We start from the raw sequence: 26905 nt of genomic DNA on the forward strand, positions 1-26905 counted from the left end.
TAATGTGCTATGTATATTGTGGGGAGAGTGGTGTGTGTGTATAATGGGAGTGGTGCTCTGTTCAGGGTTGTCTCCATCTATCTGCTGAAACCAAATGAACCACCTAATTTTTCACTCTCCTAGGAGCTGGGAAAATATGGTCTGCTCTATTACAATGCACTGTTCATGATTCTGCCTACCCTGGCCATTGCATATTTTACGGGAGATGCCCAAAAGGTAAGACTTTCTAATTATGGCATCAATCATGCCTTATGTTTTGGAATTTTATTTTTACTTGTATGATCAAAAGATAGTTTGGTTGTTAAAAAGTAATGTTTTTACTAAGTGACCAAAAACCAAGAATTTACTTTTTAGCTTGCTAATGTCATGCTAACCTTTTTGGATAGTACTAAAATAGCTTAAAATAGCTCTGGCTGTCAACATAAAAATAGTGCATGCCGTCTATCGTCCTTCTTTTACGTGCCAGAACGTTAGAGGAAGGGAACTTTTACATTTCTGCTGAACTACAGAGTAGGAATAGTAGCAGATTATCCTTGAAAAACAAAAAATCCAGAAGTAGTAGAATTCATCAAACCTAAACAAAATGCTTGGCATCTCCAGAAGCTCTCAGTTTTGGTGACAGTTGTTATGCTGGCTTAAATCCCAGACTGTTTTTTTTCCCCTCAGGAGATATTTAGCCCAGTGGTGACTTAACCACATAAATAGCAACTAATGTAGTAGTTAACTCATTTTCTGCAAATGTCTAGCTAAATCCAGAATAACATAACAAACTAAATCCAGACAAGAATTTTTCTCTGAAACAAATGAATATTCATAGGATAAAAATTGGTAACATTTTGTTAGAATTCACAAAATTTTGAGAACTTAATGGAAATCTAGAATTCTGCCAAAGATTTCTGTACCAAAATTCCTTCTAATGATTCCCCTGGCTAGCAGTTTCTTCAGAATAAATGTGTTATTTATTCTAATGACAGTGACAAATTCCACAAATCAGTCAGAACCAAAGTAAAGCAAAGGTTTTTGGAAATACTTAGGCTGTTAAAAAAAAATCAGCGGTAGGAGAAGAGTGACTGATAATAAAGCTTTTTTTTTTTTTTTTTTAAATCAAGAGCTCGCTCTTTCTCGTAAAACTGGCATAGAACATATGTAAATATTTTAATGAATAGAGTGTTGAATAAGTTTTTTTGTGGCTCTGAAAAAAGTGGGAAGAGAAACTAACATTTACTGAGTTCCTGTTATGTGCTACTCACTTTATGTATATATAATGTAATATAGTCCCCAAGGATTCCCTGATCACTCAGTTGGTAAAAAATCCACCTGCAATGCAGGAGACCCTGGTTCGATTCCTAGGTCGTGAAGATCCCCTGGAGAAGGGATAGGCTACCCACTCCAGTATTCTTGGGCTTCCACTGTGGCTCGGCTGGCTGGTAAAGAATCTGCCTGCAATGCAGGAGACCTGGATTTGATCCCTGGTTTGGGAAGATCCCCTGGAGAAGGGAAAAGTTAACCCACTCCAGTATTCTAGCCTGGAGAATTCCAGGCACTGTATAGTCCATGGGGTCACAAAGAGTTGGACAAGATTGAGCGACTTTTACTTTATGGACCCCATAACAGCTATAGGAAGTTTGAATTAACCCTATATTTTTTTAAAAAAATTAAAATTTATTTTATTTATTTGGCTGCATTAGGTCTTAGTTGAGGCACGTGGGCTATTCAGTATTAGTTGTAGCATGCAGGATCTTTAGTTGCTGCATGTGGGATCTAGTTCCCTGACCAGAAATCAAGCCCAGGTCCCTTACATTGGGAGCTCAGAGTCTTAGCCACTGGACCACCGGGGAAGTCACTGAATGAACCCTATTTTATTAATGTGGAAATAGAGGTTCAGAGAGACTGAATAACTTGCCCAGCATCATACTGTCAGCAGGGTAGTAGTGTCAGGACTTAAACCCAAGCCTGATTGCAGGGACCATGGTCTCTTCAGTGCTCTGCCTACCTCTAGCTAACCCGAGCAGAAGTACCCTCCACCCTTTAGCTTTGGGGCAAGAATGTAATGTAAAATAACCCCATACCTCATGGCAACACAGGTGTTCCAAATCTTCAGGCCAATCTGTACATGAGAAAGTTGGAAGAATTAATGTGGTTAGGTATTCTACAGACTTGGCAAAAAATGTAATTTTCATTAATTTGAAACTTCGACTAGTAACTTGTAGCTACTTGAAAAAATTGACTGAAGGAGATATTTCTTCATTCCAGAGTGATGATCATTTAACTAGAAATTACCTGCCAGGTTGTAGCAAAATCCGTGCATGTTTTGAAGTTCACTAACATACTTTCAATTTTAAATGCTTCAATATAAGTGTTTACTTATAGTGGAAAAAATGACTTTGCCACCTATATTGGGATGAGATTTAGATTTTACTCTTCTTTTTTGAAGCTTCCCTGTTGGCTCAGACGGTAAAGCGTCTGCCTACAATGCAGGAGACCCGGGTTTGATCCCTGGGTCAGGAAGATCCTCTGGAGAAGGAAATGGCAACCCACTCCAGTATTCTTGCCTGGAGAATCCCATGGACTGAGGAGCCTACTAGGCTACAGTCCATGGAGTCGCAAAGAGTCAGACATGACTTTTTTAAGGCAGAGGAGTGGAATTTGAGGAATCTTTTTGTTTTTCTTAATAAAAATGCCAAGCAAAGGTCACAAAAGGTTTCTTTGGAAGAATAATGTTTTTAAAGAATGACAGAATTGATCTAAATGCTTTCAAGTTGGGATGATAAACTAATTAGGGAGACTGAACTCAATTGCTTTGTGATCAGCCCCATCAGTGTTTTTGGGTTTCACGTGTTTGTTCATCCTCATTCTTATTATCAATTAATATGATCCTTATAAAATAGTTCAGTTCAGTTCAGTCGCTCAGTCGTGTCCGACTTTTTGCGACCCCGTGAATCACAGCACGCCAGGCCTCCCTGTCCATCACCAACTCCCAGAATTTACTCAAACTCATGTCCATCGAATCGGTGACGCCATCTAGCCGTCTCATCCTCTGTCATCCCCTTCTCCTCCTGCCCCCAGTCCCTCCCAGCATCAGATTCTTTTCCAATGAGTCAACTCTTTACATGAGGTGGCCAAAGTACTGGAGTTTCAGCTTTAGCATCATTCCTTCTAAAGAACACCCAGGGCTGATCTCCTTTAGAATGGACTGGTTGGATCTCTTTGCAGTCCAAGGGATTCTCAAGAGTCTTCTCCAACACCACAGTTCAAAAGCATCAATTCTTCGGCGCTCAGCTTTCTTCACAGTCCAACTCTCACATCCATACATGACTACTGGAAAAACCATAGCCTTGACTAGACGGATCTTTGTTGGCAAAGTAACGTCTCTGCTTTTGAATATGCTATCTAGGTAGTTCATAACTTTCCTTCCAAGGAGTAAGTGTCTTTTAATTTCATGGCTGCAGTCACCATCTGCAGTGATTTTGGAGCCCACAAAAATAAAGTCTGACACTGTTCCACTGTTTCCCCATCTATTTCCCATGAAGTGGTGGGACCAGATGTCATGATCTTAGTTTTCTGAATGTTGAGCTTTAAGCCAACTTTTTCACTCTCCTCTTTCACTTTCATCAAGAGGCTTTTTAGTTCCTCTTCACTTTCTGCCATAAGGGTGGTGTCATCTGCATATCTGAGGATATTGATATTTCTCTCGGCAATCTTTATTGGAGTACAGATGGACCTACTGGCTGGCAGGCTTAAAATCTCATGTTCTTTTTCTTAACACTCTCTCCCTCTAACATTCTTGGGTAGTTATTAAGTGCTGTTATGTGTCTCTGGGCTCAGGTGATATGAAAGAAAGATGAATTCGGTGGTATTCTTGCCTCTGAGGATCATTTAGTTGTCTTGGGGAGCAGACCTGTCAGCAGCAGAGTCATCAGTGTTATAGGTTCCGTGGAGAGCTGTTGGGGGCATTGTGGGTTGGAAAATGTAAGTGGATCAATTCCACCTCCTTGCTGGAGAGGGAATGCCTGTCTTATGGAACTTTGCCTACAAACAGAATGAAAATACAAATGATGTGAATAATCAGTACTGTTTGGTAGGTTTTGAATTAAATTCGGCACTTAGGAACTCCAAGAATTTTGAGTTTGATTCTGTTTCTAAATCCCTTTGTTTCTAAATTTTTGTATGCTTATTACTACAATTTTAAATTCGGTTCGGATTCATTCAGTTAAGTATTTCTGAGCATATTCCCTGTGCTGAGAGAGCCTTGTGCTAAGTTCTCTTGGGAATATGTGAGAAATACAGTGCAGTCTTTGCCACTCAAGGAGGACATTTGACTTGCTACAGAGGTGGTGTAAGATCCAGCACCAAAGTGTGTGCCAGTCAGTCAGTGCTGTAAGTATTGTAGGAGGAAGCAGGTGTGGGCGAAATATCAAGCTTGGCTTATTAGAGAAGATAGGGCTTGGTTTTCTGATCCACCAACTGCAACAAGTAACGCTAACCTATTCTTTGAGTATCCTCATTAGAGGTACAGCTTACAGAAGTGGTTGAATGGTTTGGTTTTATTGACGAGCACAGAAGCACTGGGGGGAAGCCATAGACGCCCTAACACGTCCTAGAGGCTCGTGGTATCCTACCAGAGGTTGCAGTTGATTCCTTCCACTGAAAGGTTCAGTTTCGTAGTCAGTGGACTGCTTGTCTGAAGTTCTGGCAAAGGGGTTCGCATTACAGAGTAGAATATGTGGCAGGATTTCAAGTAAGTGTTTTCTCTTAAGTCCAGTTCATGTTCAGTGTGTGTCTTTTAGGTTGGGTTTCCCCTTCAAAATATGTGTATCTGTAAGTGGGCAAACATTCATGTATGTGCATGTGTTATTTTGAAAAAGAGTGGACACTTTCTGGTGTGACAGTTTAGCTTTAAATAGAACTGTTCCGTATTAACAAGTCTACTTCTGGTGTTCAAGTAGTACTTCACCTATAGGATATGGAGCTTTGTACCTGATAAGATGCTTCCATGTTGATCATTTCCCCCTAATCTTCATTGTGTACTTGTGTGGTAGATTGTTAATCTGGTTTATAGAGGTTAAAGACATGCTTGAGGTTACCTGATGACAGAGTTTAGTACTAGAACCACCCTGCCTATTTTTTTGTTTGTTTGACCATGCCATGGGATTTTGTTTGTTTGACCATCCCAAACTTCAGGGATTTTAGTTTCCTGACCAGGGATCAAACCTGGGTCCCCTGAAGGGGAAGCGCAGAGTCCTAACCACTGGGCCACCAGGGAATTCCCTAAAACCAGTCTTTCTGACTGTAAGGAGATCTCTTGCTGTTTGCCTGACCACGTCTATTGCCCAAAGCCATTTGCTGACTCCCTGACTGACTTTTTCCACTGTTCGGGACTATGCATACAGAACAAGCTATTGAATGGAAGAAATAGCTCAGATTAATATTAGAAGTGGAGTCTCTGCAGCTTGGCTTTGTTGTTAATTGTTTACAAATAATTATTTCATTCAGCAAATATCTATTGAGTGCTTCTTATATGTCAGACGCTGTTCTAAGTTAAAAACACATGCCTTTGCTTCAAAGGAGCTTACATTCCGATGGTGTAAGATAGACTAAACATAAATTATATAGTAAGAGCTATAAAGAGAGATAAAACAAAGAAGAGAGTGATTAGGGAAGTACTATTTTGGATAAGATGACTAGGGAAAGCATCTTTATAAGCTTCGTTTGAGCAGACACTGAATGTATTGACTCAGAGACCAGTTGGTGTGGCTCTTTAGAAGGGGTAGTCTAGGCCAGGTATTCTAAGGGCTGAGGTAGGAGCTTGTTGACAGGGGATGTTTTCTGAAGAGGTAAATATCAGAAGTCAGAGTGGGCCTTGAAAGATGAAGAGGCAGAGAAACAAAAGGTGCATTCCGGGTGGAACTGACAAACCGGAGCACAGGCACAGCCCCAAGGACCAGAATCTTCAGTGTGGTTAGAAAGTGTAAGTCAAGGACTTCGGAGCCTTTAGCAGAGAGCCTTTAGAGAGCATGCGGTTCCAGCCCCTTATCTCACAGATGAGGGAACTGGGCCCCAACGAGGGCTCTGGACTAGACCCAGATTTCCTGACTCTGCAGCTGGTGTCTCCCTCTTCCTGCCACGCCACACCCCATTTCCTTCCAAGTTGGAACCAGTGCTAGGCACAGGAATTTGAAATTTACTGTGTCGATAACGACACATCCCTAAAAGTTTGTGACATAAGTGGTACAGCTGAGAGAACTTGGGGCCAGAATGCAAAAGACCAGCAACCTCCAGGTCTGTTTACGAGCACTGTCTGGCTCCGGGCAAGTCCTGTCTGCTCTCTCGGCCTGCTCTGTCACATGGTAACTGAGTAGGTTGGATCCGCTAAGTTGCTGGGTTCTGTAGGTAGGGCCTTTTCAGGGCTGAGACAGCATGTCTGAGGAGTAGAAGGCACGCCAGTGTGGAGACTGAGCTGCTGTTCCTGACAGCTGGCATGAGCCCAGTTGCTCCCTGACTCCTAATAACCTATGCTGATAAACTGCTCTCATCTATTGGACTTATGGCTTTCCTGACCTAGAGCTATTTTGTTTGGAAGCTCTCTATTGAATGAAAAGATTGCCAAGATAAATTATTAAATGAAGAAGCGCAGTGTAAAATAATGCATCTGGTATACTAGCTTTAGAATAAAATACAAAGGAAAAAATAAAAATATATGTACACATTCATCTATTTTACTTACTGTTTAAGTAAAGAGACTATGGAAGAAAATACATGAAACTAATAAAGTAATCACCAGTTTGCTTGTGAGAGAGAAAATAGGAAAGTGTAGAACAGAAATGCAATGAAGACTTCATTACTTATTTTTTTTCTGATTGTAGAACTGTATGAATTTATTTAAACTGCATTTTATAAAAGGAACATAAAAAAGGATAGTTTTTTTCCTGTAAATAATGGCTATCCAGTGATGAATTCTAAACTTTAAAATGACTGGGGGAAGTGGGGAAAATTAACTTGTTTTTACTGTTTCAGTGTTTCAGACTCCTGAGCCAGGATTCAAATTGAAGCAAAATCAGATCCAAATTATTTTTCTGAAAATCCCACTGTTAACCTTAGTAGGGAGAAAAGGGAAGACTTCCCTCTGTTGGAGCAAGAATTCAATAAGAGGGCTCTGAAAGGTCAGCACCCCAGGGAGGCAGGAGTTACACAGAGCAGTTGATGGAGCTGGCACGGCTTTTAAGGAAAAATTGAAAGCCAGTGAAGAAAATAACTAAATTTCCATAAAAGTGAAAGGCAAGATCCTTTCACTTTTCCATACTTGTCCTTGGCAGAGTGTTCTGAGAAACCGTGTGTGTGTATGTGTGTGTGTGTGTGTGTGTTTGTGGTGTAATTTTTCAAAAAGTTTAAGTTCTCGAAGTCCTGGTCTTACCAGAAACCAAGGAACCAATATATTCAGCATTTAGTTTTTCTAAACACAAATCTTCTAACTTTAAAACATACTCCTTAGAAAAAAACAAAAACTGTGGTAAAGCCAGCTTTTACTATTAACGGAAGAGATGTAGTTAACATTGATAAAGGTGGAGCAAGCACCAGCTAACTGATGGCTTTCTGAAGTGTCAGATTGAAAAGACTGTGTTTAAACTTGTTAGTCGCTACCTCCAAAAGGGAATGTGTGCAGCACAAAGCCAGCGATTCAGAGCGTTGGGAGCTGGAGCCTGGCTTGCTGGCAGCACCCCCTGTTAGGTGTTCTCACGTAGGGATGGGAGAACAGACCCTTTGCTGTAGCTCTCACAAGGCCAGCACTGTAGGCCCTGGGGCACTGTATAATGTCTTCATTCTGTCACTGGTTAAATTACATGGCTCAGATGAGTTTTACAGGAAAAGTTCTTGCACAGATTATCTACTGGGAGGTATCTCTTACTAAGCATTGCTACTAAATAATGAAGAATTATTAGGCTGTTGCCTTAGCCTGTCCAGGGTTATTAATCTTTTCTGGGTCACTCTGTGAACCGTTACAGACTGATTCTCAAACCCTGAAGTGTTCTTTCCCACATAGAGACAGGGCCCTTATGCTTTTCTGGGCCTTGGTATTCTCAAACATAATATGAGTGGATTGGATCAGTTATTCTTTATTTACGAATGACTAGGTCTTTCTCTATGATGGGGTTAATGGCAACCTCCTCCAAGAGGGCGTATACCATACCCAGGTCTAATGCACCCAGAGCCCCTTGCCTTGTAGCTGTCCACTGCTGACCCATTCCTCCCAGGGGACACTCAAACAGAGTTCTGTCTCAGTCTCTGTGGGGTCTCTGGGTCCTGGTGTGCACAAGGTTGGTTTGAGTCCTCTGAGTGTCTCTGGCAGGTATGGGGTTTGATTCCAAAGACAGTTTTGCCCCTCCTGCTGTCTTGTTGGGGCTTCTCCTTTGCCCTTGGACATGGGGTATGTCCTCAAAGTCGCTCCAGAGCTATGCAGCCACTGCTCCAGTGCCACAGGACTGGGAAAACAGACTCTTTTAGGGCACACACACAAAAAAAACTGTGTGTGCACCAGGACCCAGGAGAAAGGATCAGTGACCCCACAAGAAACTGGCCCAGACTTGCCTGGGAGTGATCAGGAGTCTGCAGTGGAGGCGTGAGCTGGCAATGGCCTGCTGCAGGGTTGGGGGCACTGAGTGTAGCAGTGCATGCTTGGGACCTTTTGAAGGATGTTGCCATTATCTTCATTCAATTCAGTTCAGTCACTCAGTCGTGTCCGACTCTTTGCAACCGCATGGACTGCAGCACGCCAGGCCTCCCTGTCCATCACCAGCTCCTAGAGCTTACTCAAACTCATGTCCATTGAGTTGGTGATGCCATCCAACCATCTCATCCTCTGTCATCCCCTTCTACTCCAGCCTTCAATCTTTCCCAGCATCAGGGTCTTTTCCAATGAGTCAGTTCTTTGCCTCAGGTGGCCAAAGTATTGGAATTTCAGCTTCAACATTAGTTTTTCCAACGAATATTCAGGACTGATTTCCTTTAGGATGAACTGGTTGGATCTCCTTGCTGTCCAAGGGACTCTCAAGAGTCTTCTCCAATACCACCGTTCAGAAGTTTTGACTGGATGGACCTTTGTTAGCAAAGTAATGTCTCTGCTTTTGAATATGCTATCTAGGTTGGTCATAACTTTCTTTCCAAGGAGTAAACGTCTTTTAATTTCATGACTGCAGTCACTATCTGCAGTGATTTTGGAGCCCCAAAATATAAAGTCTGACACTGTTTCCACTGTTTCCCCATCTATTTCCCATGAAGTGATGGGACCAGATGCCATGATCTTTGTTTTCTGAATGTTGAGCTTTAAGCCAACTTTTTCACTCTCCTCTTTCACTTTCATCAAGAGGCTTTTTAGTTCTTTTTTACTTTCTGCCATAAGGGTGGTGTCATCTGCATATCTGAGGTTATTGGTATTTCTCCCAGCAGTCTTGATTCCAGCTTGTGCTTCTTAAGCAGGGTGACAATATACAGCCTTGACGGACTCCTTTTCCTATGTGGAACCAGTCTGTTGTTCCATGTCCAGTTCTAACTGTTGCTTCTTGGGCTGCATACAGGTTTCTCAATAGGCAGGTCAGGTGGTCTGGTATTCCCATCTACTGAAGAATTTTCCACAGTTTATTGTGATCCACACAGTCAAAGGTTTTGGCATAGGCAATAAAGCAGAAATAGATGTTTTTCTGGAACTCTCTTGCTTTTTCAGTGATCCAGCGGATGTTGGCAATTTGGACTCTGGTTCCTCTGCCTTTTCTAAAACCCCCTTGAACATATGAAAGTTCACAGTTCACATATTGCTGAAGCCTCCTTGGAGAATTTTGAGCATTACTTTACTAGCATGTGAGATGAGTGCAATTGTGCGGTAGTTTGAGCATTCTTTGGCATTGCCTTTCTTTGGGACTGGAATGAAAACTGACCTTTTCCAGTCCTGTGGCCACTGCTGAGTTTTCCAAATTTGCTGGCATATTGATTGCAGCACTTTCACAGCATCATCTTTCAGGATTTGAAATAGCTCAACTGGAATTCCTTCACCTCCACTAGCTTTGTTCATAGTGATGCTTTCTAAGGCCCACTTGACTTCACATTCCAGGATGTCTGGGTCTAGATGAGTGATCACACCATCATGATTATCTGGGTCGTGAAGATCTTTTTTGTATAGTTCTTCTGTATATTCTTGTCACTTCTTCTTAGTATCTTCTGCTTCTGTTAGGTCCATACCATTTCTGTCCTTCTGTTGCTTCCTGGGCTGCATACAGGTTTCTCAAGAGGCAGGTCAGGTGGTCTGGTATTCCCATCTACTGAAGAATTTTCCACAGTTTATTGTGATCCACACAGTCGAAGGCTAGAGAGCTCTTTCCCATTCTGTTGTTTTCCTCTATTTCTTTGCATTGATCACTGAGGAAGGCTTTCTTATCTCTTCTTGCTGTTCCTTGGAACTCTGCATTCAGATGCTTATATCTTTCCTTTTCTCCTTTGCTTTTTGCTTCTCTTCTTTTCACAGCTATTTGTAAGGCCTCTCCAGACAGCCATTTTGCTTGTTTGCATCTCTTTTCCATGGGGATGGTCTTGATCCCTGTCTCCTGTATAATGTCACGAACCTCAGTCCATAGTTCATCAGGAACTCTATCTATCAGATCTAGGCCCTTAAATCTATTTCTCACTTCCACTGTATAATCATAAGGGATTTGATTTAGGTCATACCTGCATGGTCTAGTGGTGTTCTCTACTTTCTTCAATTTAAGTCTGAATTTGGCAATAAGGAGTTCATGATCTGAGCCACAGTCAGCTCCTGGTCTTGTTTTTGTTGACTGTATAGAGCTTCTCCATCTTTGGCTCCATCTTTAGAAAGGTTAATGACTTCCTAACGGCCTCACAGGAAATTAATGGCAGAGTTGGAATTAGAACTTCGGCTTTTTGACTCAGCAACCATGTAGAACCATCTGGGAGAAAAAAATTCAGACTATATTGCCTTGTCTTTGGTTTTCCCCAGTAGTGCAGATGGAAAGATGATAAGATATAGAACTGCATGGGCGTTTACTAGGTGAGTAATTTGGAGAAAGTTACCTAATGTTTCTTAGCCTAGAGCATAATAGCTTAGTAAGTTGTGGGGTTATTTATTTATTTGTTTTTAATGCTGGTTTTATGGTAGGGAGAGTGGACTGCATTGTACTGTAATGCTGTTAGGCTTGTATTTATCCTGCAGCTGTGCTCTCAGATGGCTGCTGCTTGTTCTGTGTCAGCCAAGACCCGTTCCTGTGGCAGAGCAGGGGGATGCACAGGCTGCCTGACCCGTTGACTGGCTTTCTCCAGAGATAGGCTGAGTATGTAGGGAAAGAAAAAAAAATCTTAGAATTATTTTTCTATTTCTGAATTGTATATAAATAGAATTATGTCCATGAGATTTATTTTTAGTGTTCTACAGATACAGTTATTAGGTTCCCAAAGGGCACTGTGCACTATATATTTGGGGCATTTTTCTGAATAGAGTTTAATGTTCAGTGTAGAGAACATTGGGCTTGAAATATATTAAGTCTCCCATTGATTAGCTGTGTTACTTAAAGACAGTCACTCATTGTCTTCTGGGAATAATAAGATTTGGCCTTTCTACCTCACTGGCTTGTTGTAGGAATCAAATGATGGGGTGTATATAGAAGCACTTTGCCAACCATAAAGTGCTCCACAATACGCAGCAGTACATTTTTAACTGTGAAGGTAATACATTTTTATTGCCACTATTTATCCCTTCATTATCAACAAATTCAACTTAGCTATCTTCAGCTCAGTGCTCTGAGGCCCACCTTGGGGTCTGGAGCACGATTTGAGTTTTAGTAGGTGTCAAATTGTACATTGAAAGCAGTAAAAGATTGTTGAGAGGGAAAGGATGAGAAGAGTGCATATATATATATTTAAAAAGGCTCCAGTGGGACTTGTAGGGATGAAAAATATAGTCAGAATTTGAAAACGCAGCGGAAAGTATCAAGCAGCAGTCAGGCACTGCGCAGGAGGCAGAGCTCGGTGCGCTACAGAGACGCAGTAGAAAGCGTTCGAGACGAGGGCAGGGGAAGGCTAGAAAGCAAGTGAGCAGGTCATGAGTGCCGTGTGGGATAACACTGAGAGCACCAACATTTGCGTGACTGGAGTTCTGAAAAGGGGTGAGTGGGGGGCAGAAACAAATGTGAAGAAACAATAGCTGAATTTTTTCCAAATTTGATGAAATCTCTAAACCTGCACACACAGGAAAGTCAGTAAACCTTAAATAGAATAAACATAAAGGAGACTGTACCATAGAGAGGGACATATCATAATGCTAAAAGGGTTAATATAGGTGGGTACAACAATCCTAAATGTGTATATACTTGATGAGAGAGCTTCAAAATATATGAAGCAAAAGCTGATAGCACAGAAAGGATAAATAGACCAACCTGTTGGGAGATTTAATATTCAAGTAATTGATGAAAATACCTAAACTGAAAGTCATTAAGGATAGAGAAGACTTGACCAGCACCATGAACCAATGCAACCTAGCTGGTGTTTGTAGAGCACTTCTGTCAAACAGCAACAGGATACTCATTCATTTCAAGTGCACACGGAACAGCGCACTAACATAGACTGCATTCTGGGCCGTAAAACAAGTCTTGGAAGTTTAAAAGAATTGCAACCATACAAAGTGTGTGTAGTGATCAGCCCAGAATTAAACTAGAAGTTAAAATATATCAAAAACAAGAAAGATTTCAATTCAGTGATCTAAAACGTCTCCCTTAAGAAACTAGAAAATAAGAGCAAATTAAACCCAAAGTAAATAGAAGGATGCAGAAATCAATGAAATAGAAAACAGAAAAGCAGCAGAGAAATCAATAAAAGTAAAAGCTGGTTCTTTGAAAGGATCAATAAAATTGCTAAGCCCTGGCCAATTAATCAGGACGGAAAGTCAGAATACACAAATTACCAACATCAGAAATAAACATACAGAGCCTGTATATATTAAAGGGATAAGAGAATTATATGAACAATATGCCATAAACTGAAAAACTGAGAGGTGTACAAATTCTTGAAAGACAAAGCTGTAAAACCTCACTCAAGAAGAAATAGGTAACATGAATAGCCTTACTGTATAAAATAATTAACTTGCTTGATTTGGTTAAAATAATTAAAAGTCCTAATTAATAGGGCTATTTAGCCCCATCTTTATTAGAGAAATTGTATTTGTAGTTTAAAACCTTCTGAAAAAGGACACTTCAGGCACTGATCACTTCACTGGAGTGTTTAAGGAAGAAATAATGCTAATTCCACATAACTTCTTCCAGAATGTAGAAAAGGAGGAACACTTCCCAAATGATTTTTTATGAGGCCAGCATGCCCTCTACCACTAGCTGACAAAAAAATTATAAGGAGAGAAAAAAAAAAACTAGTCTAAAAACATCCAGCAGTATATAAAAAGGACACTATCTCATGACCAAGTTGTGTTTATCTCAGGAATTAGGGTTAGTTTAAAGCTGGAAAATTAATCAGTATAATTCATCATATTGGCAAGAGTAAAATAGAAGAAGGGCTTCCCAGGTGGCTCTGTGGTAAAGAATCTGCCTGCCAATGCAGGAGATGCAGGTTTGATCCCTGGGTCGGGAAGATCCCCTGGAGAAGGAAATATCAACCCAGTATTCTTGCCAGGGAAATCCCATGGACAGAGGAGGCTGGACAGAGGAGCTACAGTCCATGAGGTCACAAGAATCGGACACAACTTAGTGAGTAAACAACAGCAAAAATGGAAGAAACACGTCAATAGTTAGAGAAAATGTATTTGATGAAGGTGACACCCATTTATGGGTTTAAAATTCTCAGCAAACTTGGAATAGAAGGGAACTTTCTCAGTCCAATAAAGGACATCTACCAAAATAATATGTTGCTATCGTGCTTAGTGGTGAATGACTCAGTACCTTTTCTCTAGGACTGAGAACAAGGCAGGGATGTCCACTCTTATATAATGTTCTATTCAGCATTGTACTAGAAGACCTCATCAGTGCAAGAAAGGAAGAATGAGAGATTATAAAGGAAGAATTTAAAATACCTCTATAAAAACCACGATCATATATGTAGAGAAAAAAGAATCTACAAAAGAGTGATTAGAACTAACTAGTTTACAAAGTTGTAAGATAACAAGGTTAGCATGTAAAAATCGACTGAACTGTGATTTACCAGCAGTGAACTTTTGGAAACTAAATAGTACCATTTACAAAAGCTTCAAAAGTATGAAATACTCAGGGAAAAGTTTAGCAAAAAATGTCTATATCTGTGCCCTGAAAACTTTACAAAACAATAATAGATCGATGAAACAGCAGAGAATCAAGAAGCAGAAATAGACCATGTGGTCCGTTGTTTTTGTCAAAGTTGCCTGAATAAATCAGTGAGGAAAGGATGGTCTCTGCAACTAATGGTGCTATAGCAATTTGACATCTGTGTGCAGAGAAATGAACCTGACCCGTACCTCAGGAAATACACAAAAATTAACTTGAAATGTATTTGGAATTGCATTGTGGTGTTACTCCCCTAAGTCATGTTGACGTCCTACCCCTAGTACCCCAGTGCCTTTGAAATAGGGTCATTACAATTCATTAAGATGAAAAGGTAATGGAGTAGGGTATACCCTAATCCAGTATCACTGGTGTGGTTAGAAGAAGAGGAAATTTGGATACAGACAATAACATAGAATGCCGTGAAAATATGCAGGCAAACATCCCAATGATGCCTCTGTAAGCTAAGGAACACCACAGATTGCCAGCACATCACCAGCATCTCGGGCAGAGGCATTGTCCCTCCCAGCAGTCAGCAGGAGCCCACCCTGCTGACGCCTGCATCTTGGACTCCTGGCATTTGAAACCATAAGAAATGACTTTTGTTTTTTAAGTCGCTCAGTTGGTGGTACTTTGCTACAGTAGCCCTAACAAACAGACTAACAGTATCAAGTTTTCTAGTTCCATTTATTTTGGCTTTTTACACCCGTGGTGGATTCATGTCAATGTATGGCAAAACCAATACAGTATTGTAAAGTAAAATATAGTAAAAATTAAAAAAAAAAAAAAAAAGAGTTAAACCCCACCCCCCCAAAAAAAAACTAAATGAAGTGGGAACTCTCACACAGTGCTGGTGGGAATACAAAATGTTTTAGCCACTTTGGAAAACAGTTTGACGTTTCCATATGAAAAGATAAAAGGAACCAAAAGTATATGTCAAGTTAAAGAAGGCATGTATAAGAGTACATAGTATACAATGCCATTTATATGAAATTATTGAATGGCAAAACTCCAGTAACAGAAAGGAGATCAGAGGTTCCCAGACCCTGTAATAGGGGAGGGATTGACTATAAAGGGTCAGGAGGGACCTTTCTAGGCTAGCAAATATTTTTTTCCCCAACTTTACAGATACAATGGACATTTAATATTGTGTAAGTTTAAGTTGTACAGTGGTTGATTTGATAGTTATGTATTAGGAAGTGATTACCGTAGTAACATGAGTTAACCCTACCGTCACCTCACATAACTGCCATTTCTTTTTTTGTGGTGAAAACACTTGGGATCTACTCTCTTAGTAACTTTCAAGTATGTGAACTTTATAGTATTGTTAACCATAAAACCGTGCTTGCACATCAGAGCCCTAGAACATATACGTATTCTAAGTTATAAAACCAACATCTCACTGTTTCCCCCTGCCAGTGCCTGGCAACCACCATTCTGCTCTGATTCTATGCATTTGGCTTTTTTAGATTTTTACATGTGAGATCAAACTGTGTATGACTTTCTTCGTCTGATCTATCTCACTTTGCATAATGCCTTCAAGGTCCGTTTATGTTGTTACAAAATGCAGGATTTCCTTTCTCATGGCTAAATAGTGTTCCTGTGTGTGTGTGTGTGTGTGTGTGTGTGTGTGTGTGTGTGTGTGTGTGTTTCATCCTGACTGTAAAATGTACATTCTTGCCAACAATATACAAGGATTCTCTTTTCTCCACACCGTTGTCAGCACTTGTCATCTCTTTGATGACAGCTATTCTAACAGTTGTGGGGTGCTATCTCATTGTGGTTTTAATTTGTACTTTTTTAGTGATGTTGAGCACCTTTTCATGTACCTGTTATCCATTTATACTTTTTTTGGGGGGGGGGAAATCTACTCAATTCCTTTGCCCCTTTTTTAATTGGATTGTTTGGGGTTTTTCTTGCTGTTGAGTTGTATGGGTTTCTTACGTGCTTTGACAGTTAACCTCTTATCAGATATGTAGTTTGCAAATGTTTTTCCCATCCCATAGTTTGCCTTCTCATTTTGTGGATTGTTTCTTTTGCTGTGCAGAAGCCTTTTAGTTTGATGTCATCCCTCTTTGCCTTGGTTGCTTTTGGTGTCATAGCCAGAAAATTGTTGTCAAGACCATTGCCAAGGTGCTTTCCCCTCTGTTTTCCTCTAGGGTTTATGGTTTTAGGCCGAACTTTCTTCATCATGATTGTAATGGTGGTTTCATGCCTATGCATTTGTCAAGACTCATTGAATTAAACACTTAAAAATTGGTGAATTTATTTTTTTAATATGTTATGCCTCAACAAGGAATCATAAGCAAGTTGAATGTCTACTGTCTGTCAAATGCTGTGATTCAACTAATGTGAAGTGGGTCCTCCCACCAGGGAGCTCCCCGCCTGTAGATGTGGTAGAGGAAGACTTGGAGTTCATGGAGAGAGAAGTACTGAAGAGGAGTAGTGCTGAGGCCCAGGGGAAGGAGTTCTTGATCTGGGAAAGCCCCACAGAGGAACTGCTTGGCTTCTAGTTTGATGGGTGAGCAGGAGTCAGGTGAATGTCGAGGGGAAGGGCATTCCAGGCCAAGGCATGTGAGTGTGAAATGTATGTTATATTTTATAAACTGCGAGGAGCCTGGTATTGCTGGAGCCCTGGAGCTATGAGATTTGTGTTGAAGTGGCAAGAGTTGAAGTTGGACAGGTTGGTAGAGAGAGAAAAAGTGGAATGTTCCTCACATTTGCTTGACAAACTCATATTGCAAGAGAAATTATGTACTTGAGAGAGAAACCCTCCCTCATGGGTGAGAGACAGATGATCAATGCACACTGTCGTTTCTGTTCATTCCGTTGACGTTTGGCTTAGAAACAAAGGGCAACAACAGAAACTTTGCTTTTATAAAATCAACTGTTTTAGAATAGTAATTCTCCCTGGACAGACCTCAGCTGAATTTAGGTAACTTAAGACTATACTTGAGCTTTCACACATGACAAGGAAGAAATATGTTTTAAGATTTGAGAAAGCCGTTATTTAATACCAGCCATCTGGGAAGATTGCTGAAATTAGCAAGACATGGCTTGTGCCTTCAAGCAAATAGCAGTTTCTTTGTACCAACATGGAGAAATATAAAATCTCGCTCATGTTACATTTTGGAAAGGAGAAAACCTTACAAAACTGCTTGTTGATTCATTTCCATATATATGAGATTCTTGAACATCACTCTTTATCCTTGGAGTGATGCATGGAAATGTATTATATGACTGTGTGATGGGAGCAACTGCACAGGGTTTTCATTAATGAATGACACAGCCGACTTGGAGGGCCTGCTCTAAAATCCGGTGCTTTCTTGTTTATTACAGGCATTGGATTTTGAAGGCTGGGCTGACACCCTCTTTCTTCTGCAGTTCACCCTCTCTTGTGTGATGGGGTAAGCCTTTGCTGCCTTGTTAGCAATAGTTTTCCTAAAGAAATTTGGTCTAGTGTCTTTCTGCCTCATTCCTGTCTCTTGAATGTATCAGCTTAGGATAAACCTCCAGACTCAAGTGGTTTCACCATCCTTGGGAATGTACCCCCGGGGCTACCAAACTAATCTCAAAGTCATGCTTTTAGAAGGATAAATGAAAAAAAACTAAATATTTATTCAGTAAGCTAGTATGTAATAAGCACCATTATATTTCAACATGCATTATTTAATTTTATTTCTACATTAACCATTTGACAGATATTGTTGCCCCCTGCTCCTTACTGCCTGAAAAAACAGGCTCAGAATTCAAATAAATTGCCTTAAGTTTGCAGAGTTAGTATGCAGCAGTAGCAGCTTTTGAATTTAGGACTGACTTCTCCCTACCATGTTGAAGAAGGCAAGAGGTATCTGCAAATGTGCCTCTTCACCTCTCTTCACCTTCAAATTTCCCTAATGGTTTTTTTTTCCCCTCAACCAGTCATTTCAGTTGATATTTGTGACTGGATCTAGCCCAGGCTTCCTGTATAGTGACTGGATGCTTCAAAATGAAGTTGACATGATAGCGTGGTACTGAGTCAGGCTCAGAAGCCTCGTTGTAAAATCTGGGAGTGCCGACTGTTGCCACTGTTGTTAAGTGAACAATATCCCCTCTTAAAGTAGTTCTCACTTCTTTTTCTTCCATCCTTAAAGTATCTCTCTTGTCTTTACCCTGGTCCAGAATCATATTGCCTTCATGTTACATATACACCTGAGCCAGGGTCTGTAAGCCCTGAGCTTTGTATCTCAGTTAGGTGAATTAGGACCATGATCTAAAAAGATGACTCATGATTGTGAATGGTGGTTTCAAGGCGTTGGTGCAGTATCTGGGAAAAGCACCTGATCATTAAATGGACATGTGTTTCTCTTTAATGAAATTAAAAAAAAAAAAATCCAAAGCTTCACTAGAAGCAGCAGTGAGGTGGGAGCGCTCATAGTCAGTGTCTAGTAAAATGTACTGGCGTGGCCAACACTGATCATTTCCCTTGGCTAGGGGTTATTATAAAACAAGCAGTTGGATTTTACTTATAAGATACCTTTCCTTTTCCAGATTTATCTTGATGTATGCTACAGTACTTTGCACTCAGTATAATTCTGCTCTTACAACTACAATAGTTGGCTGTATTAAGGTGAGTTGAAAAGGTACTGTATTCTTTTTGGTGCCTGCTTTATTTGAAAAGTGTTCTTCTAAAATAAGTCTGACTGTGGCCTTCTCCCTTTCATTCTTATTTCCTGATGTGTTGCCTTGCTAGTTTGACAAAGTCTGGCAATGGTTTCTAGACCAATCCAGAAGAACTCAGGGAGAACATGATCTCCACTTCCAGGCAGCTTAGGTCTGAGGAGTGAGAAAAGGAGAATGCGTCATCTCAGAGGGGATGAAGGAGAATGATATTCAGCCCTGTTTCTGACAGAAAAGGTGACCAGCTTGGTACTGGTGGGTTTGTCCCTTTAACTCCTGAAGAGAATTATTCTCTTCCTCGCTGAGCTCTGGCTGTGTCGTAGAAGAAGGATGCCTGCCAGAAGCTAATCAAGAGAGTTTTCCTAAGCGTGAGCCAAGCCTTAAATGGCCCACTTTTAAAAGCTGTGTCTGACATTACCAGTGATGTCATTTCCTCCCGATCCATTTTATTTGAGGGAGGTTCATTTGTCTTCAGCCAGGAGAGCCACATTGACTTGAACAGTGAGCTGCTTAGCAGCTTGAAGCCTGAGGCCTCTTTCATCTGAATTTATGATTCTAATGCTTTAAGATCCAAGAGGCCGCAGCATCCCTGAATTCCTAAAGCATTAGTGAGGTAGGCTTTCTTTCTTTTTTTATTTTTATTTTTGTTTAATATAAATTTATTTAATTGGAGGCTAATTACTTTACAATATTGTGTTGGTTTTGCCATACATCAACATGAATCCGCCACGGGTGTACACTTTCTAAAAGAGCACAATAGAGAGAGGTAGGTCCTTGATCATTTGGAGGAAACAGCACAGTTCCCCTTGGGACTTAACTTCTGGTGCCTCATTTGTCAATCATGAGGGAAGGGGTTGCAGAGTAGAGTTTGTCCTGGTGTGCTGTGTTTCCCTTCGTACCCCCCATGGAGTTGTATTCATAGACACCAGACCTCATTTTAGAACTAGATTTGTGTTAAAGCCTCAGAAGGTCTGTGATTTCAAATGTAGAATTGGAGCGTTTGGTGTGAATCGAATTCTAAATTAAGCTGTAATAACTGTGTGACTTCTGTGAAAGCTAGAGATGAGTATTCGAAGGCCTGGGCTGGCTGAGACAGTTTCAGCCCCAAGTTACCTCTCCAGCCCTGTTTGGGTTTTGTAAAGGCAATGCTTCAGGAGCAAAGTAGATGGCTTGCCTCTTCAGAATAAAAACAGCAGGAACACGAGACACAGGACAGGTGGTGCCTTGTTCTTAACCAAGAAGAAGGATGGCATGGGAGAGTTATTTAGCAAATAACTAACCCTAATGGCCTACAGTTTCTTGGTGCACATTCTGCATCGTCATCAGTGTGAGGGATGGATACAGTAATGCTCTCATCAGCATTGAGTCCAGCGCTTTCTTTGGATATTGCCTCCTCTCCACCGAATCGTGTGAACTTCCTCAGTCCAAAGGGAACAGTGTTACTTCTAAACTCTAGAGGGAGGGAAAAAACTGGAGTGTCTGATTATAGCTGACCCTTGAGCAAAGCAAGTTTCAACCGCTAGGGTCCACTTTACTCATTATTGACCAGAGACGTATTAGTATGTTTCGTTACCCAAAAACCATTGGCCAGAGACATTTCTGTGTTTACTTACATAACAAATCGCCAGCCACAGGCGTTAGGGTCTGCGAAAATCCCCCAGTCAATAATGTATTAACATGCAGAATTTTTTCAGTAGTAAATATTACAGTACGGTACCATCTGTGGTTGCTGAATCCACAGATGCCCAATCTCAGATAAGGAGGGCCATCCATAAGTTGGGCTTCCCTGGTGCCTCCAGATGGTAAAGAATCTGCCTGCAATGCTGGAGACCTGGGTTGGACCTGGGTTGCGTCGGGAAGATCCCCTAGAGAAGGAAATGGCAACCCACTCCAGTGTTCTTGCCTGGAGAATCTCATGGACAGAGGAGCCTGGTGGGCTACAGTCCATGCAGTCGCAAAGTAGGGCACAACTGAGCAGCTGACATGCACACACGCATCTATAAGTTATACTCAGATTTTTCACTGCACCCCTAACTCTAGCTTTGTACAAGGGTCAGCTGTGGTTTATATTGCTATTGCTTCTCACAGCTGCTAAGGAAGGTATTGAAGGATGTCTTATACCTTCAGACAGATGGGAGTACCCTGATAGCCTTGCTGGTTTGGAGCTGGGCCAGAGTGGAGCTTCTTTCATTGGCCTCCCAGTTACAACCTGTGTAGCTCAGTCACTGTTCCCCCGCAGGCTTTAAGCTGCCTTCTGTGCTTGAAGATCCTAACCTGCTAAACCCTTGGGTCAGCATTCCTTGTTTCTCTTAAGTGTGGTGGTAGAATTACTTAGGAGAACTTGTTAAACGTGGAAGGAGAACTTGTTAAATGTGGAGGGTGCTAGGCCCACCTCAGATGTTTTGAATCAGAATCTCTAAAGTAGGGCATGGAAGTCATCAGGATTTCCCGCTGAGTCTCAGTTAAACTAAAGGCTCAGAATTGTGGTCTTCGTTTTGAGCTCCCAGCACAGACTCTTCTGTGCCTCCTGGTGAGTTCTACTTTGCGGGGCATGAGTGTGTCTTCTGATGGAAAATCTTGGTTAGGATGCTTTAATATATAGTTTTTCTGACTTCTGACTGATATTGAGCAAAAGATTGGGTTCTCTGTTCTTTCCTTTTCTGAAATTCCTTGGGCAGTTTATGCTGACTAATCTCTCTTTTCCCTGAATCTCTGTATTATTCCAAGAGGGGTCCTGTTAACACATTTTCCCAAGTTGCCTACCAGCCTTGTTTATGGCTACATGATATTTTTTTTTTCCTCCTCTCAAATAATAAGAAAATTTGCTCCAAAGTGACTTTTTTTCTCTATTTTTAGACCTGGAAGAGGCTGACATAATTTTGAATGCTCTCTCAAAGGGTACTGCTCCACTATAAGAATAATTTTGAAGTTTATTTTTGGCCTTTGCAAAACACGATAAACACTTTACTTTCTGCTTTGTAGGCCTAATCTAAGAGAGCCCAGGTGCTAAAAATATTTGTGACCTTTACCGTTTGGGCAGTTGTAACAGCACAGGAGTCAGTGACTTAAGGATGGAAAAAGGTTAGGGAGGAATTGAATAAGAGCTTAAACTTCAGAAATTTTTATCTTATCTTTGTGGTCTGAGGATAATTAAAAAGGAGCCAGAGGTTTTCACTGCTGTGGGCCCAGTTTGAGGCCTCGTTATGAAAGTGAAGTCGCTCAGTCGTCTCCGGCTCTTTGCGACCCCGTAGACTGTAGCCTACCAGGCTCCTCCGTCCATGGGATTTTCCAGGCAATAGTACTGGAGTGGGTTGCCATTTCCTTCTCCGGGGGGGATCTTCCCGACCCAGGGATCGAACCTGGGTCTCCTGCATTGCAGACAGACACTTTACCCTCTGAGCCATCAGGGGAGGCCTAGTTTAGGAATTAAGATCTCACAAGCTGAAAAAGGAGCAAGGTAAGCAGGTGTTTACACTTGGGAGATTAAGGGAGTTGGGAGAGGTGATTTTAGGTGTGATACTTTGAGATGACTTCCCCTTGTTTTTTTAAGATACCAACAAGAGTCCTCTAGAAATAGTCTTTGAGTTGGTAAATTCTCCATCATCCCCTTTTTCCCTTTCAAAAAAAAAGGGAAAGATACTTGCCTGTAAGCAGATTTTCCTTCACTCTCTCCTCACAAAATCAACTGCTACCTCTGTGGCAGGAAAAAACATTCTTTTTGAACGTGTTAAATGTGTAGAAATACCCCTGGTAATAAAAGTGATTCTCTATTTAGATTTGTAATGTCAGCCCATATCACAAGGAAGGGGAAAGTTTGATGATCTTTTTAGTATTCTTCAGTATTGGTGAAAGCATTTAGCTTCTGGAGAGAGACCAGGAAGAGACTAATGTTATTGTTTGTTAGTTGATGTTCATACTCATGCTACACTCATTTTAGGATCGTTGGGTTTTTGATAGTTTCTCTTTATTTGCTTTTTCAATTTAAGGATATATGTTTGGGTCATTGTGTGGATGACTTTATTTGAATATTGAAAAAGTTCAAACCTGTGTAACAGTATTTTGCCATTTTTCTTTTTAGAATATATTAATAACTTATATTGGAATGGTCTTTGGTGGAGATTATATTTTCACTTGGACAAACTTCATTGGCTTAAATATCAGGTAAGTAAAAATATTTAACTGTAACCACTTTGACAGATGGATTTAGATTGTCAAATAGTCACAGTTAGCTTGGACTATTTAATGGCAAATTTGTTCACTTGTTATTAAACAGACATTTGTGGAATTCCTATAATACATTATACAATTAATGTCTTTTTGATAGTGCTTTTTAAGGAAAAAGGAGAAAGTGGTTTCATATTTCATGCACAGTTTTTGGGGAGTCTTTTCTGGAAGTTGAACTCCTTTTGTTTAGCCTTGAAAGAATAATCTTTTATTTATTGTGCTAGATGTCAGTGTAGTGTTCTTAAGAAAATTCCAGGCTAAAGAATACCAACTCTCTTTATATTGCTTTATATGCATCTTACTTTGGACACATCACTGCATTTATTTAGACTTCATTCTTCTTTAACAATGATGCGGGTAACTTGCCTGAAAGAGCTTTTTCAGTTTGAGAATTTTGAATTTCATGGTTTTAAATGCTACTTATATGCTTTAAAACCCTCAAATTTTAAAGATCTCTATCCTGATCTCAGACTTGTACATCTAATTAGCTCACTTGACATCTCCAGCTGACATGTCCAAAACTGAACTCCTTGTATTTCCTCCAAAGTCTGTTCCACCCACAGCCTGAACATCGCAACTGGTGACACTCCATCCTTCTAGCCTCTCAATTCAAAAGCCTTGGAGCTATCCTCAATTCTTCAACTTATACCCAACATCCAGTGTGTTAGCAAATTTGATTGGTTCTACCTTCAGAATACATCCAAAAAGATCACTTTTCACCACCTGCATTCCTTCCAGCATTATCTCAGCCATCAACATCTTTTGCCTAGATTACTGCCCTGTCTTCTCTACTTGCATCTTGGATTTGGCTCATCCCCACATCTCGCCCTAGTCAGTTCTCAAGAGTAGACAGCGTATTCCTTGTCAGAGCTAAGTCAGAGCATGTCACTCTTTGTACTCCCCTCTCCATGTCCCAGCGTCCTGACGAGGCCCTACAAAGTCTGTCTCTTGCTTGCCCTTCAATTTCAATTTCAGCTCTTGCTTCTCTTCTCCCTCACTCTATTTCATCTACACAGACCTCCTTGCTATTCTTTTCGAATACAGGGCATGCTGTCTCTTTAGGTGTTTGGACAGAATATTTTCTTTACCTGGAACACTGTACTGCCAGATACTTGCATGGCTGGTTCCCTTATGCCTATATATTTTTGCTCAAATGTTACCTACTCATGGAAGTTTATCCTGACCACCTTATTTAAAACTGCAACCTGCTCTTCCTCTTCTGATACTCTGAAGCCCTCTTATTCTATTTTTCTGTTTATGTTTATATAAACTATGCATTTTTTATCTCCCCTGATACAGTGTAAGTTCCATGAGGGTATAGATCTCTGCCTGTATTGTTCACTTATCTTTCCAAGCTCCTAGAATGAGTTCTGGTCATTGCTTAATATTTGTTTGATGAATTCTCTGTGGATTGGTGATGAAAAAAAAAAAAAACACACTTTTTTGAAAACTATAAAGATCTTTAATGATAGTATCTTTTTAATTTACAATAAATTATATAACTCTCTTGAGCTTTTATATCTTTAAATGTAAACAAGTGATAATGCCTATTCCACCTTTCTTATGACTCAGTGTGAGAATTAATACTAATGTTATTAATAAGATAATTCATTATTTTCCCTTCCATGACATTTATTTGCCATTATTATTGTCTGTCTTTTTAGAGGAAAAATTATTTTATTTGTGGGGGTTGGGTATGTTGGTTGGAATTTGGATATGTAAATATGCCTGAGGATTGCATATTCTGGAAGGAAGGTGAGCAGTTGAGTCTCAGATCTCATTCACAGTTGCAGTTCTGATACTTAACAGTTGTGTGATTTTGAAAGCATTGTTTTTTTCTGATCTTCAGTTTTCTTACATATTTCCATTAGAAACCTGTATCTTTAGGGTTGTTGGAATGAAATAATCCAATGAATGAAGTACCTGATTCATTGCTTGATATTTATGCTTAGTAGATAATCAGTTTCTTTCACTAATAGTTGTGAGGAACGCCAGGATATAAGGATCAATATGGTGAACTAGTTCTGAGGTTGCATGTAGCCTAAGCTTCCTTCATTTCTAAAAATCTGGATTAAAGAGTCTTTATGATACATTATGGGCCTGATTCAGAAATGCCTTGATTTTTTTTTTTTTTTTTGTCTCCTTTAAATAAGAACTTGATGGTAAAAATGAAGTAAGAGCTGCTGTTTGCATTTTCAGATGTCTGCAGTTTAAATCTCATAACATAGTATCCATAGTATTATAAGAAATATTGCTTTTTTTTCCACATCGCAGGCTATTTTAAAAAAAGAAACTTTAGTGCCTGAGTATGTTGGAATGTTTCATGTGTCAGCCCAACATATGTCAAATCTAAAGTCTTGAAAGTTTCTTTTTGTGTTAAGTAGTGATTATAGTTCTGGTTAAACAGTACCATTTTGCTAGGAAGGTTAGTCGATAATGCTGTCATTGGTACTCTTCCCTTATGTAGTATTTTTAATACTTTCGAATTGCCTTCACATTTTATTGTAATAAATGTTACAGGCCATATCTCTTTAATCTCTGTTTCATTACAGAGTTAAGGAGAGTAAGTAGTATACTTACTTGCCTGTCAGCATTCAAATTATTTGCAGAGTTAGGATTAGAGTCCAGATGACCTTGTGTTTTAAGTATCATTTCTTTCCATTACAACTTGTGTTTCAGTGTCTGTAAAGCAAAGTATATGTTGCCTTTTTTTTTCTTTCACTTTTCCCCTTTAAAATAAAAATTATGGTTTTGGGTTTTTTTTTTTACATCTTACACTAGTTAGTGGACTCATGGATTGCGAACATTACTTTTTATTTTTTTTAATGTGAAAAACCAAACTTAGATTTGCTGCTTAGTAGATTTCACATTGATTGGAAATGGTATGAGTCCATCCTTGGCTGATTGCACTTTGAAAGAAATCACTAATAAAACTGTCCTCTTAAAGAATTTTCTGATTATACTCTGATGAATCTAGCTTCCCTTCATCCTGCTTGGAATTTTTTTTTTTTCCCCTGCTGTTTCAGGAAAAGTTTAAATAGTCCTTTCTGATAGGATTCAATTCTAGGAAGCAAGAGGTTTGGTAGGTTCTCAGACTCCAATTTGATTTTTTTTTTTCTGTCCCCCAGTAGGGCTCTGTTAAGAGCCTGGCTGTCTCCAACTTCCCTAAGTGCCTTTTTCCAGTGGCCAATTACTGCGTGTTCACTCAGGCTCAAAAAAGCAGCAGAGCAAGTGGGGAATGAATAGTGAAGGGTGGTGACAGAATGTGCTTCTGTACTTTCACCAGAAGTTGGGCTCTGGCCTGTGTCTTTGGCCCAAGAAATGCAGGCTTTCCAGATAATGACCCCAGCATCTCCATAACTGCCCAGGCTAGAATTCAGAGAACTTTTGGAGTTTATTTTTATCTATGATTCTTTTTTTCCTTCTATTTAAAAAAATAAACCATAATTTAAATACAGTAAAATCCCCCCCATTTCCTGTACAGTTCTGGAAGTTTTGATAAGTGCATACAGTTATATAACTACCACCACCATATTCAAGGTATAAAACAATTGTAATACCTCCCAGATCTCCCTGTGTCCTTTTTCATTGAACCTCTCTCGCCTACAAAGATCTGTTCTGTATCCATATGATGTCCCGAATGTTGTATAATGATACAAAATGTTATGCAGCTCTTTGTCTGACCTCTTTCACTTGACATAATTGCGTGAGATTCCGTGTTGCAGTTG

The 26905-nt window shown here is 40.2% G+C and overlaps 1 protein-coding gene across 1 annotated transcript in view; it reads left to right on the forward strand.

Annotated features, from left to right (window-relative positions):
- Positions 1-26905, forward strand: part of SLC35D1 (solute carrier family 35 member D1) — a 42253-nt gene that overhangs the window by 10465 nt on the left and 4883 nt on the right. The window contains exons 8-11 of the mRNA XM_052637791.1: positions 124-216; positions 17634-17701; positions 18825-18903; positions 23032-23114. Of these exons, the coding sequence (XP_052493751.1) occupies positions 124-216; positions 17634-17701; positions 18825-18903; positions 23032-23114 (323 nt within the window). The remainder of the gene's footprint in view (positions 1-123; positions 217-17633; positions 17702-18824; positions 18904-23031; positions 23115-26905) is intronic.

The sequence above is a fragment of the Budorcas taxicolor genome, chromosome 3, assembly GCF_023091745.1.
Source record: "Budorcas taxicolor isolate Tak-1 chromosome 3, Takin1.1, whole genome shotgun sequence".
Classification (NCBI taxonomy): domain Eukaryota; kingdom Metazoa; phylum Chordata; class Mammalia; order Artiodactyla; family Bovidae; genus Budorcas; species Budorcas taxicolor.